General features: G+C 32.7%; 1 protein-coding gene across 1 annotated transcript in view; it reads left to right on the forward strand.

Annotated features, from left to right (window-relative positions):
* LOC135132470 (chloride intracellular channel Clic) overlaps positions 1–13,337 on the forward strand; it is a 33,666-nt gene extending 20,329 nt beyond the window's left edge. Inside the window, exons 2-3 of the mRNA XM_064060581.1 lie at positions 12,097–12,363; positions 12,415–13,337. Of these exons, the coding sequence (XP_063916651.1) occupies positions 12,097–12,363; positions 12,415–12,858 (711 nt within the window). The 3' untranslated portion in view covers positions 12,859–13,337. The remainder of the gene's footprint in view (positions 1–12,096; positions 12,364–12,414) is intronic.
* The last annotated feature ends 2,380 nt before the right edge of the window (positions 13,338–15,717 follow it).

Below are 15,717 nucleotides of genomic sequence, written 5' to 3' on the forward strand. Positions count from 1 at the left end.
GTCCGCTCTTCAACTCACGATGAATAAAACATTCATTACGATTGAGAAGGGGTGGGTGGGCGGGGGCTTAATATGTTTTTTTTTTTTCCTTTATACACATAGTTTTTTCAACAATTTTTTGGCGTAAAGAACAAGAGATATTATAATGATAAAAAAAAACAAAGTCAATCTATTATTCAATAATTTTGAAAGAAATGAAAACCTGAAAAATGTAAAAATTGAAAACTAGTGAAATTTCAAATTGAAAAACTGCAGAAAAATTGAAACGTCCAAAAATTAGAAAATCGGAATACTGGGAAATTGAAAGTGAAAATTCATAGATATCGTATAAAGCAAAAAAAAGAAAAATTGAAAAATTGCAAATTGAAAAACTGACGAAACGAAACATTGAAAAACCAAAAAATTATAAAATCGGAACACTGAAGAATTGAAAAAATAAAGAAAATAAAAAACTGAACCAAAAAATTGCAAATGGAAAAATTAAAAATTGAAAACTCGAGAAACTCAAATCGAAAAATTGCGAAATCTAGAAACTGAATTGAAAAGTTGAAAAAATGAATGAACAAAATCGCAAAAAAAGAGATATTTTTTCAGAAAAATGGGGCTTATTTGGTTGCACTTCAGGGACGAGGGAAGTTCTCCTGAAATAACCTTCGACCAAATTTTTTAATTTGAGTCCCGTAGCATAGTCGTAATTGATCTATTTCTTCTAATGATAAAGCAATTTTTTTATTCCTTTTTCTAATTCTTCTCCAAGCTTTCTTCTTGATTAAAGCTTTACAATCCCACTTCTGACACCAATATTGCGTCTGAGGGGTTTTTGATAGATATTCTCTCTTCAATGATTTCCATTTCTTGAATGGTCCGTCACCAGAATGATTTTGACTCTTTCCGTGAATTTTCAAACGAAATTTTATGTTTTAAAAGGTACTATAAACTTTCCAAAATAGTTTAAAAATGTTACTATTTTAAACAGAAAAATTGGTGACTGCTTTTCGACACATAAAAAAATCAAAACCAATTCTAGAATTTTCTTCCGCATCATCATTTCAGCTTCTTTCTATAATTACGTTTTATATCGAAGCTCAAATCTTCCTAATGTATTCATTCTTAAAAGAAATGTTCTCAAATGTCATTTGAAAGTCTGGAAATAGCATGGAATTTTCAAAAAAATACACAATACCAATTTACAAAATTTTGTCAATTATTGTCTTTTTTGAGGTTAGAATACCTCTTCAGCAGATTATTCGGGAACATAGTTATATCGCAAAAACAATTGCAAGGTATAATAACGTTATCTTTGTTTTTTTCTTTTAATATGTAGAGTTTTCTTTCAACAACAGGATAGTTAAACATGTTTTCAGTTTCTTGTTGGGAAAAGAAGACTTCGTATATTAAGAAAAAATGTACAAAATATCAGCCCCGCCCACCCACCCCTTCTCGATTGTAGTGAATGTTTTATTCATCGTGAGCGAAAGGACGGACTTTAGTTTTAAAATCCTCATTTCGCTACAAGAAATTACCATATGAAATATGAATTTTTTAGAGAAATATTGATGTTAAAATTAAACTCCGCCTTTTTTTTGCTTTTCCTTTATGTACATAGTCTTTTCAACAACTTTTTGGCGGAAAGAACAAGAGATATTATAATAAAAAACATAAAGTCAATCTTTTATTCAATAATTTTGAAAGAAATGAAAAACTGAAAAATCTAGTGAAATTTCAATTTGAAAAACTGCAGAAAAACTGAAACGTCCAAAAGTTTGAAAATCGGAAAACTGGAAAATTGAAAGTGAAAACTCATAGAGATATCGTATAAAGCAAAAAAAAAAGAAAAATTGAAAAATTGCAAATTGAAAAACTGACGAAACATTGAAAAACCAAAAAATTATAAAATCGTAACACTGAGGAATTGAAAAAAATAAAGAAAATTAAAAATTGAAAACTCGAGAAACTCAAATCGAAAAATTGCGAAATCTAGAAATTGAATTGAAAAGTTGAAAAAATGAATGAACAAAATCGCAAAAAAAAACGATAATTTTTCAGAGATATGGGGTTTATTTGGTTGCACTTCAGGGGCGAGGGAAGTTCTCCTGAAATAACCTTCGACCAAATTTTTTAATTTGAGCACCGTCGTAATTCACCTATTTCTTCTAATAATAAAGTAGATTTTTTTAAACTCTTTTTCCTTAATTCTTTTCCAAGCTTTTTTCTTGATTAACGCTTTCCAATCCCACTTCTGACACCAATATTGCGTTTGACGGGGTTTTGAAAGATATTCTGTCTTCAATGATTTCCATTTCTCGAGTGGTCCGTCACGAACTTTTTTAACTCCTTCAATGAATTTTTAAAGCAAATTTTATTTTTTAAATGGTACTATAAACTTTCCAAAATAGTTTAAAAATGTTACTATTTTAAACAGAAAAATTGGTGACTGCTTTTCGACACATACAAAAATCAAAACCAATTCGGTTCGATGCACACTTCTAGAATTTTCTTCCGGATCATCATTTCAGCCTCTTTCTATAATTACAGTTTTATATCCAAGCTCAAATCTTCCTAATGTATTCATTCTTAAAAGAAATGTTCTCAAATGTCATTTGAAAGTCTTAAAATAGCATGAAATTTTCAAAAAAATACACTATACCAATTTACAAAATTTTGTCAATTATTGTCTGTTTTGAGGCTAGAATACTTCTCCAGGAGATTATTCGGGAACATAGTTATATCAATATATCATGTAGATGGTTAAATGCTAGCCAAATCTCAATGAACCGTATGTTAAAATAAATAATGTTATACAAAAATGTACTCCTATACTTGTAGTATACGAATCCGTTTTCAGTTTTTTCACTTAATGTTCAAATTTTCGCAAAAACAATTGCAGGGTATAATAACGTTATCTTTCTTTTTTTTTTTTAATATATAGAGTTTTCTTTCAACAACAGGATAGTTAAACATGTTTTCAGTTTCTTGTTGGAAAAAGAAGACTTCCTATATTAAGAAAAAAAGGACAAAATTTCAGCCCCGCCCACCCACCCCTTCTCGATTGTAATGAATGTTTTATTCATCGTGAGCGAAAGGACGAACTTTAGTTTTAAAATCCTCATTTCGCTACAAGAAATTACCATATGAAATATGAATTTTTTAGAGAAATATTGATGTTAAAATTAAACTCCGCCCTTCGGTCTGATTAGGAATGAAAAACTCATCACAATTGAGTCGGGGCGGGTGGGTGGGGCTTAATATTTGCTTTTCCTTTATGTACATAGTCTTTTCAACAACTTTTTGGCGGAAAGAAGAAGAGATATTATAATAAAAAACATAAAGTCAATCTTTTATTCAATAATTTTGAAAGAAATGAAAAACTGAAAAATCTAGTGAAATTTCAAATTGAAAAACTGCAGAAAAACTGAAACGTCCAAAAGTTTGAAAATCGGAAAACTGGAAAATTGAATGAAAACTCATAGAGATATCGTATAAAGCAAAAAAAAAAAGAAAACTCCGCCCTTCATTTCACGATGAATAAAACATTTATTACAATTGAGAAGGGGTGGGTGGGTGGGGCTTATAATTTGTCCATTTTTTCTTAAAATACGAAGTCTTCTTTTCCTAACAAGAAACTGAAAACATGTTTAACTATCCTGTTGTTGAAGGAAATCTCTATATATTTTTCTGTTGAAAATAATAACATTTTTAAACTAATTTGGAAAGTTAATAGTACCATTTAAGGCAAAATTTTCTTTAAAAATTCATGGAAAGAATTAAAAAGGTTCTGCTGACGGACCACTCGTGAAATAGAAATCATTGAAGAGAATATCTATCAAAATCCCATTAACACAGTATTGGTGTCAGAAGTGGGATTGGAAAACGTTAATTAAGAAGAAAGCTTGGAGAAGAATCGAGAAAAATGAGTACTAGAAGAATCTACTTTATGATTAGAAGAACCAGATGAATTACAATTCTACCACAGGGTTCAAATAAAAAAAAAATAATAATAATAATAAGATAGCCGACGACGTCTACAGAAAATTCAATGCGGATTCTAACTACAACATTTCATTCAAGAAAAACATTACCCAGGCAACGGATTTTTGAAAATATTGAAAGAATTACGAGGACCCATGTAAATGTGTCCTCGAATAATCTGCTGGGGAGGTAATTTTGTAAATTGGTAGTGTATTTTTTTTTTAATTCTATGGTATTTCAAGACTTTCAAATGACATCTGAGAACATATCTTTTGAGAATAAATGCATCCTGAAATTTTGAGTTTTGATATAAAACTGTAAATCCCGTCAAACCCATTTTGGTGTCAGAAGTGGGATTGGAAAATATAAATCAAGAAGAAAACAATTATAAGACCCAGAGAACAATTGAGGGAGAAAGGACTTCTAGAAGAATCTATTTATTTATTTTATTATTATTAAAAAACAGCCTCTGAAGGAATTTCTAACCCACTATTCTGCTGAAGAGGTAGAGAAGCATAGCTTAATTTCTAGAAATTTCTGTTTACAATTGAGAAAGATTCCAACATTTATCAAATTGGCCACTCTTCAAAAGAACATTAAAATCATTTTCTAGAAATAGATGGAAAAGTGTGTGCGTGTTGAACACTGTGATACACAGGAACTGATAAGATAACAAACAAATTAATATATCCCTTATGGTGATAACCAACGCTACAAGCTCAACAAAATAAGCAAGATAGTTCCGGTGACGGACCATTTGAGAAACGGAAACATCCCAAAAAGAGGCAATATTTAAATACCGTTCAAGCGGTAATTTTTGGAATGTCGAAACTAAATTAAAGAAAGACGCCGATCTTTCAGGAAAGTTCTGAAAAATTCTGCTGTGACAGTAGAGGCTTGTGATAGAAAAGACTAGAAAAGCGAATTTAGCGTTTGACGTCAAAAAACGGTCAATCTGTCAGTGAACTCGGAACGCCTAGATAGGATTGAAGTGGTTAGGATTAAAGTTTACGTGGAGTTCTTTTGTTTGTAATAATTACTTTAATTCATTGATTTTTTTTTTCGCTTTTGCTGCAGTTGTATTTTGTGTATAAATTTACACTAAAGCTGAAGATGACACCTTTATTTAGTGTCCTTAGTTTATCCAAAAGTGCATCGGTAATGTTCCCTTTCAATGAACAACAAAGAATAGAGACTGGTTTTTCCAGAGATTACCCAGATACGACACTAGCTGACAATAACGAGCGAATATCACCCTTAATCGAAAACTCCAAACAGGCTACGCCGATTTCATTAACGGTGTACTTAAGAAAATGACGGTTGAGGCTTTATTATACGTTCTTACTGCCGATTTCACTCCACAGCAAATTTACCAGAAGTTACCATCCGTTGGTATGTAATACCAACTGACAGTTCCGGTGAGTCGTCGACACGGCTCACAATCGCTGAAATGCGACCCGCGTCATATGTCGCCATAATTTTACCAATTAAAACGATTTAGATGCTAAAATATCTCTATTAAAAACGTAAAAACGATATCCACTTTTCGTTTTTGTAGAACTCGCTAAACCAGAGAATATCGATACATAAAAATTAATGTTCCGTTCACTGTCACACAAACGTGAAAAGAGAATGAGTGAATGTTCAAATCCCAGGAAAGTTATCGCTGTCACAATATTATTTTATTGAATAAAAATACCAACGAAAGTAAATAATGTCACCTTCGAAGAACTTCAATATTTCTTCGACGACTTATCAGTAGTCGAGGCATTAGAAACGTTTGTTGTGTTCTCTAATCGCTAATTTAGCTTACGACTGTCGAGTCACTGCAATTTTCTACATTAATTACAATAATTAAGAGTACACTGAGTGACAGACGAATGTAGTACATTTCGAATGCTTTAATTAAGTCGAATTGTTTTACATTGTTAGTGGTATTGTTGTTCAAGGCACAGTTCTGACACCGAATTTACTGCAAAAAACGAGACAGTTATATTGTGTTCGAAAAATGAAAGCGGTGCCGACATTCCGCCAAGTTTCAAAGGATTTTATCTTATTAGCTTTATTTGTTTGATAAGACTGTATTTATTAATGGTGAAAAATGTGCCTACCGTTAAAGTAATTAAAGATAAAGTGGAATTTTCACCGACATTTATTCCACCTGAGCTCTGTGACAGTTTGGCGCTGTAGAGATCAATTTCGCCTACATTAGACATGGTTCCTCCTGAATAAAATTACTGTTTGTTATGCAGACGTGGTTTTATTTTCGTTTATTATAGCCATGTTTGCGACGACTATTAAAATGTACATGCAAACATTGATTAAAGCGGTATAAATTACCAACGATACCTGCGCTCATTAGCCATGTACATGCTACTCTCTCTATAATAATAACGGATTTATCAGCTAATATATCAAATAATCTTTCATGCATGGGTTTTTTTTATGCAAAATATATTGTTTTTTAAAACATGCTCTTTAAATAGTATGATAGAATGCAAATTTATTGTAATAAAAATCCATGGTCTTGGTTTTATTATCAAGATGTATTTTTCACAACGAAATTCAATATTGTAAAAGTAAACAGCAGTAATGATAACGGTCGTAAATAAATTACCTCATGCCTATTGGTATTGGTAAAACGCAACCTTTCGACGAAAATTTTATTAGAAAATTCGTGTTTAAAAATTTTGCTTATCTAATCCGTAGTATAAATTATCTTAAAACCAAAAATTGAGTAAGCTTTAATTAAATTGGCAGATATCGAATTGGAAAGTTTTTTCATTTGATAGGGGGGATTAGGTGGGAATTAAGTCATTTTTCGTAATACAATTTAATTATTTAGTGATTATTAGTAGATAGAGTTAATACCAATTCTGGCTGATTATAAAGTCGGGCACCATTTTTTCTTAAATTTTTATCTTATCATTTTAATTTTGGCTAGTTTATATTAGTTGAGTTTTTACCCTAGATATCAAAGATTTTTATAGGTTATCAATTATCATTTAAGCATGGGAAATCGTGGTGACGTCATCTCAAAATTTTGCCGATTCCTATCTAAATCCTATCTAAAATATGCAAAACATTATAAATTTATAGGTGTGGTTTTATCAATGCATTTAGATTTTTTTACAATTACATTTACATATACAGAGTGACTCAAGGTTTTCAAGAGCATTCAAAACCACCCACTTTGTACATCTTCTTCATTATTAAAAGAGTTATTCAGTTTTTTTAAATGTTAAAAAAGCCACTCTTATTAACCCTGTGTTACTCAAGTTCCAATTAGAAAATAAGTATTTCCCCATTTTGAGAAACTTTTTTAGAAGTTTTTGATTCTAAACTTTTAATAAATCAACCCGTTTAGGAAATATTTAGGAATTTTTTAACGACTTTTCAAAAACAAAATTTTGCAAAACCCCCTTTCGAAACTTTCGGCCAATTTTCAACCATTTTCGAAACTTGACCAAAGACATTTTCTTATAAATTTGGATCCACAGAAGTTAGTTTCGGCCCAATTGCTTCGATAACTCCTGTCATTTTTTCAGAATTGGAATATTGCAGTTTTTTGGATTAAAAAAAAGAATTATTTGAAATGAAAGAATATTTGTAAATCTTGCCCCAGGACCATAAACACGCTATACTTTTGGAATTAGTACATCGAAATTTATATCCCTGAATTTTTTAGGATTTCTTTGACAACTTTTTCAAAAACAAAATTTTGCAACTTTAAAAATTTCGGAAAATTTTCGACCATTTTCAAAACTTCTAAAAACATTTTGTTATAAATTTGGATTTGCAGAAGCTGGTTTCGGTCTGATCTCTTCGATCACTCGTACCGTTTTTCCATAGTCGTCCACTGGAATATTGCAGTTGTTTTTTTTTATATATATATAAAAAAATAGTTTCAAACCAAATATTTTTAAAATCTTACCCTGGGACCATCATATTTTTCGAAATCTATATCCCTGAATTTTTTAGGAATTTTTTGACAACTTTTTCAAAGACTAAATTTGGCAACTTTGAAAATTTCGACAAAGTTTCGACCATTTTCGAAACTTAACCACAGACATTTTCTTATAAATTTGGACCTGCAAAAGCTGGTTTCGGTGTCGTTTCTTCGATAACTCCTGTCATTTTTCCATAATCTTCTATTGGAATATTGCATATTTTTTTTTTTTTGATTAAAAAAATTATTTTCAAACCGATTATTTCTAAAATCTACAGGCTAATGTTTTGGAATGAACACGTGGAAATCTATATTCCTGAATGTTGTGGTAATTTTTTTAACAACTAATTCAAAAGCAAAATTTTCCAAAACCCCCGTTCTATGAAAATTTCGACCTTTTTTTGAACGTTTTTGAAACTTAACCCAAAACATTTTCTTAAAAATTTGAACCTACAGATGTTGGTTTCGGTCGCATTTCTTTGAGAACTGCAGCCGTTTTTCCAGACTTGGAATAAATTAATTTCCAAACCGAATATATGTAAAATCTTGTCCCGAGACCACAAAACATATTATATTTTTGGAATCAGCATGTCGAAATCTATATCCCTGAATTTTTTTGGTAATTTTTTGCCATTTTTTTTTAAGCAAAATTTTCTGTTCTTATAAAAATTTGGGTCAGTGTAAGGCCATTTTCGAAACTTCTAAAGACATTTTGTTATGGATTTCGACCTTCAGAAATTAATTTCAGCCTCATTTCCTCAATTTCTTCTACCATTTTTCCATTATCGCCCATTAGAAATTGCAGCTTTTTGGATTTTAAAAAACTTGATTTTCAAACCGAATATTTCTAAAATCTACATGCTGTATTTTTGGAATGAACATGTCAAAATCTAAATATATTCCTGAATTTTCTGGTAATTTTTTAACAACTTCTCCTAAAGCAAAATTTCCAAAACTCCCGTTCTTTGGGAATTTGGCCCAATTTTTGACCATTTTTGAAACTTAACCAAAGACATTTTTTATAAATTTGGACTTACACACGTTGGTTTCGGTCTCATTTCTTCGATAACTCCTGCCATTTTTCCAGAATTTGAATATTACAGTTTTTTTGATTAAAAAAAAATCAAACCGAATAGATGTAAAATCTTGCCCCGGGACCATAAACACGCTATATTTTTGGAATCAGCATGTCGAAATCTATATCCCCAAATTTTTTGACATTTTTTTTAAAAGCAAAATTTTCTATTCTTATGAAAATTTCGGCCAATTTGCGACCATTTTCTACACTTCTAAAGACTTTTTCTTATAGATTCAGAAATTTGTGTCAGCCTCATTTCTTCAAAAACTTTGCCATTTTTCTTATATCCTTTATTTTTTTAACAATTTTTGACAACTTTAAAAAACAAAATTTTGCAATCCCCCACTTTGAAAATTTCGGCACATTTTCAACCATTTTTAAACTAAAGACATTTTCTTATAATTTGGATCTGCGGATCTTCGATGACTCTTACCATTTATCCATAGTCGTCCATTCGACATTGCAGTTTTTTTGGTTAAAAAAAAAAAGATTTTCAAACCGAATATTTTTAAAATCTTGACTCCGGGACGCTATATTTTTGGAATCAGCATGGCGAAATCTGTATTCCTGGATTTTTTGGTGGCTTTTCGACGACTTTTTTAGAAACAAAATTTTTCAAATCCTCGAAAATTTCGGCCAATTTTCGACCATTTTCGAAAATTTTATAAATTTGGACCTACAGAAGGTAGTTTCCGCCGTATTTTTTCGATAACTCCTACCGTTTTTATAGAAACATCCATTGAAATATTGCAAATTTTGAATCTAAGAAATAATTAAAATCAGCACGTTAAAACCTATATCGCTGATTTTTTTAGGAATTTTTGACAACTTTTTCATAAACAAAATTTTGCAAATCCCCTCGAAAATTTCAGCCAATTTTTGACCAAAGACATTTTCTTATAAATTCGGCCCTACAGAAGGTAGTTTCGCCCCCCATTTCGTGGATAACCCCTACCATTTTTCTAGAATCACCCGTTAGAACATTCCAAATTTTGTATTACAAAATAAAGATTTTCAAACCGAATATTTTTAAAATCTTGCCCCAGGACCACAAACACGCTATATTTTTGGAATCAGCACGACGAAATCTATATCCTTGAATTTTTTGGTAATTTTTTGACCATTTTATCAAAAGCAAAATTTTCCTTTCCTATATCGCTGATTTTTTTATGAATTTTTGACAACTTTTTCCAAAACAAAATTTTATCAAATTTTCGACCATTTTTGACTTAACCAAAGACATTTTCTTGTGAACTTGAACCTACAGACGTTAGTTTCGATTTTATTCGTTAACTCCTGCCATTTTTCCAAAATTGGAATATTCCACCTTTTTGGATTAAAAAAAAAGATTTTCAAACCGAATATTTGTAAAATCTTGCCCCGGAACCATCAACACCCTATATTTTTGGAATCAGCATGTCGAAATCTATATCCCTGAGTTTTTTCATAAATTTTTGACCATTTTTTTCAAAAGCAAAATTTTCCTGTCCTTTGAAAATTTCGGCCAATTTACGTCCATTTTCGAAACTTCTTAGGCATTTTCTTATAGATTTCGACCTTAAGAATTAATTTCGACGTTATTTCTTCAACAACTTCTACCATTTTTTCCAGAATTGCCCGTTTGCAGTTTTTTGAATTAAAAAAAAAAAAAAATCAGACTGAATATTTATAAAACCGTGGTCCGGAACCATAAATACCCAATATTTTTGGAATCAGAACCTCGTAATCTATATTCCTGAATTTTTTGGGACTTTTTGACAACTTTTTCGAAAACCAAATTTTGCCATTCTCCCCTTTGAAAATTTCGGCCAATTTTTGGCCATTTTTAGGAACTTACCCAAGGACATTTTTTTATAAATTTGGACCTACAGAAGGGAATTTCGGCCCCATTTCTTCGATAACTCCTACTTTCTAGAATCACCCATTGGAATGTTGCAGTTTTTTGGATTTAAAAAAATATAATTATACATATTTTCAGACCGAATATTTCTAAAATCTTATCCCAGGACCATAATTACGCTATGTATCTGAATATTTTCGAAACTTAAAGATATTTTTCTTATCAATTTTGACTACAGAAGTTGGTTTCAGGCCCATGTCTTCGATAACTGCTACTATTTTTATAAAAACTACCCCGGGACCATAAACACGCTATATTTTTCGAATTCATTTGTAATTTTCTGAAAACTATTTCAAAAGTAAAATTATTTTCATATATTTGTTTTTTTAGACAGGGCAATGTTTGTGTAAAAACGTAAATGTAATAGAAAACATAAAACATATTAACGACCAGTGCAGTGTCCTCGCCCCCAAATTCGCAAGTGGACCGACCCGTATGGAAGCTTTTATGGCCACTGAGCCGCTTTATTGGTGTGTACTCTAGAACCCAAGAGTGTGTTTTGCCTTTTATTTTTTAAAAACTTGAGACGTAGTATTACTGTTCAAAATCATGACAAACAGTGTAATTTAGGGCCCGTAAATTTTAACGAACTGACTGTTAAGAATACTTAATTAAACTATATAAAACTATAAATATTTAGAAGGCTCTTCAAGATAAGATAAATGTACTTACTACTCAGTACTATCTAAATGTGCAAAAAAATATATATCATTCCATTTAAAGAAATTAAAAGCAAGTAAACACTCCAGCAAGCAGAGTAAAGAAGATATTATATAAGATGACACATCCAACACATCCAGAACGCTAGGGAAAGTTGGGTTATGTTGATATTTGTGACAGACGATGCGTAGTCATCATTACAACGAGGCGGCAAATTATAAATTTCAGCTCCAACTTTTCTTCTTTTATAATTACTTTGTATTTTATTGGATTTAAGTCCTTATTTTATACATTATATTATTAATATAATATCTCGAGTGCTTGAAGACATAGGTAATGAGCTTTATTCAAAGTCTTCTCCTAGCTTTTAACACCACCAAAAAATAAGAAAGATCCCAAATTGTCATCTACGGAAGACGCAAAACCACACATGACCACTATCGAATGTTTCTATTGTCCCCAAGGTCTAAATTTGCATACACGATTAAAAAACCGACCTTGACGAATTAGCACCGACTCTCTAACACCCACTAATTGCAGGCTTCCACAATCGACGGCCGCCGAAAGGGCGCGTGCCTCTTCTGCCAAGAATACTTCATGGAACTCTACCTCTTGGCGGAACTGAAAACCATCAGCCTAAAAGTGACCACAGTGGACATGCAGAAACCCCCACCCGATTTCCGCACGAACTTCGAAGCGACACCTCCTCCGATCCTCATCGACCGAGGCATGGCCATCCTCGAGAACGAAAAAATCGAAAGGCACATCATGAAGAACGTACCAGGCGGGCACAACTTGTTCGTTCAGGTAAAACGTATCTCGGGTTGCTAAACCCAATTTCAATGAACGAATTTGCAGGACAAGGAGGTCGCCACCCTCATCGAAAACCTCTACACCAAGTTTAAAATGTACGTAACTAAATTCGAATCGACGGACACCAAGGAGGCCAGCCAGCCGCTGTACTCGCACCTGGAGAGGATCAACGACTTCATGGCGAAGAGGGCCACCCGCTTCCTCACCGGCGACACCATGTCCTGCTTCGACTGCGAGCTCATGCCCCGGCTCCAGCACATCCGCATCGGCGCCAAAGCCTTCCGGAAGTTCGAGATCCCGACCAGCTTCACCGCGCTGTGGACGTACATGGCGAACATGTACGAGCTGGAGGCGTTCCGGCAGAGCTGTCCGGCCGACCAAGACATCATTAGTCACATCAAAAACCAGCTGGGGTTGAGGACAACGGCCAGGATAGAGCTGGAGACGCCAATTTTCACCACATCCACTCCCATTGTCGCGGAATCATAATCATGATTTTTATCTAACCCAGGTGGAGTGGCTTGACGAGGTCGCCGCAGACGGTACTAGTACAAAATTTGGCGACCTTCTTAAGTTGCTCTACGCGCTTTTTTATAATATTTACTTACTTCGTATGACATATAACGAAATTTTTGCTAATGTAGCGAAGTTTTGATACCAGAGCTTTTTCTTGTTGAGCAGTATTGTTGGAAATTTTGCTAAATTTTTGAGCTGGACTTGAAAATCGTGTTTTAATTCGCGTTCTTAAGTTTTTCGGACCGGGGCAGGGCGCACCAGGTGATTTCGTGGGTTTTAAAAATTCGGATAATGGTTTTTACTTGAATTGAGCGCTTCGTGGGCCCTGACCCTTAAATACATAAAGTTACTTAAAGTGCTAGTTTTGTTTATCATTTGTATCAGTTAGGTAAGAAATAAATAATAATTATGTTACAATGTATTTTTACGTAATAAAGGTAACTGTGAACGTAGCGATGGGTTTAAGTAATCGTCCTTTGCTGAAGTGAGTCATTGGTCAGGAAACTATTATCATCATTTTTATGCAACACAACTGCAGTTAGAGACTTAAGTGACCGTTATGAATAATTTGTTGAACAATTATGCTTAATTTAAGTAAAGTAGGTGTTTTTTTCGTAATGACAGTACAGGAGAGCTTGAACGGTGACATTACTAAGAGAAGTGTGTTATAATTTCCTGTGGAGCAAGATCAGTTTTCAATTGAACGGATAATTTTTCCATCGTCGTAAGTGAAAAGCAGTGACACTCATTCCAACAAGAGTGCAAGAAAGGCTTGAGAATTATCCACAAACCTGATTGACGTGTGAACGTGCCGCTATTTTTGGCACAAAAAAATTGGGCAACACACTTTCAACCACCTTTTAATTCTTGTTTACTCGCCGAGAGGCTTCAGAAAGTTGCCAGCTGATTCGGCTGGAGAGTAATTACTTTTTCGGGTCACGTTTGCAAAGCTCTCGCAAAAACCGGCGAATAAAGTCAAGGATTTATTATACCAATTATAAAAATCTGTCGGAATTGAAGACGCTTCCTCAAGGTATGTTTGTTTTAAGAAGTGAACAAATTATAGATTTCTTGATGTGGAAAATCTAGAAATGTTTAAAACAGAAGTGGAAAGATTGCAACCATCTACATGAGCACTCTATTTTTTTTACTTCTGTGTGTCTGCTTCAGTTCTTTGTTTCCCTTGTAAACTGTGAAAAATACGATTTGACATAAGAGGAGGCTCTGGAAACTAAAGATGTGAAAGACGTAGAGCGCTGTTTAATTATTTTTGGTATAAATGTCACTATCATTGCCACAAATTGAGGTTAAACTAATTAAACTACGCCTTACGTCGTTCACATCTTTTGTTTCCAGAGTGTCCCATTATGTCCAGTTTAAAAAATCATACGTTATATATTTTCAATTTTTAGAGTATTGTGGGTTGCATATGATTTTTATTTTGAAATGTAATCCGGTCGCTTCCAAAGAGAAAATGACCTAAATTTAATTTTGATAAATAGGTATGCCATCATAAAATTCTGAGTCTGTTGCCAACCTGACAAAAAGTCACAATATTTAATAGTCACCGGGCGCTTTATTTTTTCAATATTTCTTTAAAAAAAAGTAGTCTTAGTTGAAGCGTGAAAGACTATTAAGATAATTGCTAAGAAATCTCTGATTTTTCTGTGATAAATAGTCAGATGTCAAACCTCTTGCAATGACAGCAAGGTATAGCACCCCTGAATCTGTCAGATGAGGAGAGATATTTCTTTCATACCAACGTAAACCCCAACAAGTCAAGTATATAATTATCGTGTTTTTAAAAATTCTTATTCCAAAATTAACCTAATTGACAAGATGGTATGTCATGAACAGGAAAGAAAGTCCCAAGGTGTGGATTCATCTAGTAACTTCGGTTGTGACTGTCAAACATAAGCGCTTCGTGGCTATAAAAAATCACTTTTGACTTTGTTTTAAATCTTAGATTCTACCGCTTGTCAAATCAGAATTCAGTTCCCATTTTACAGTAGATAAAATAAGTCAGTGAAGTGGACACAGCAGGTGGGCGGAGCTAAGTTTAACGCCCCGCCCACCCGCCCTCTTCTTGATTGTAATGAATACTCTTAATATTGATAATTAATAAGAACATTATCATTTTATTTATTTATTTATTTATTTATTTATTTATTTAAAAATGAAATAGGGCAGAGACTGGAGCCTGTTATGCCCAAGGGACAGTTGTTACAAATTAAATTTATTTACATCCTATTTTATTAGAATCTTAGGGAAATCTGTTACCCCGTTAGTGAGAAAGTAGATAAATTGTAAACAAAGTACCTAAAAAGAATTAAGCGGCATAATGGTGTCCACAATTATATCTCTTGTGTCTAGTTTATATGATTTTTAATTAATCTAATGTAAACGCTGACAATAGAGTGGTTTTTGAACAAAAAACAAAATTAAAAAAAAAATTAGTCCTGAATTCTAACTATTATTTGTCAATTTGCAATCAAACATCCGTCTAAGAACCAATAAAATTAGTAGTCAAGAGGGAAGAGGGGTGGGTGGGCGGGGCTTCTTCCGACTTTTGTTTTTTCTTAATATTCGTAATCTTCTTTCCACAATAAGAAATTTAAAATATGGTCAAAATGGTAAATCTTCCTAGACAAATATATTTTTAAACAGGCAAAATATAAGCCCCGCCCACCCACCCTCATCTCAATTCCGATGAATTTTTCATGCCTTGTCAAACCGAGGGGCGGAGCGTAATTGCAAAATCCATATTTCCCTACAAAATACCAATTTAATAAAGTTTTAAGTCTTTGGTTGTGAAGAGAAAACTACGTACAG

The sequence above is a fragment of the Zophobas morio genome, unplaced genomic scaffold (genome assembly GCF_036711695.1).
Source record: "Zophobas morio isolate AGI-343-1 ecotype UQ-CSIRO unplaced genomic scaffold, CSIRO_AGI_Zmor_V1 ptg000021l, whole genome shotgun sequence".
Lineage (NCBI taxonomy): Eukaryota > Metazoa > Arthropoda > Insecta > Coleoptera > Tenebrionidae > Zophobas > Zophobas morio.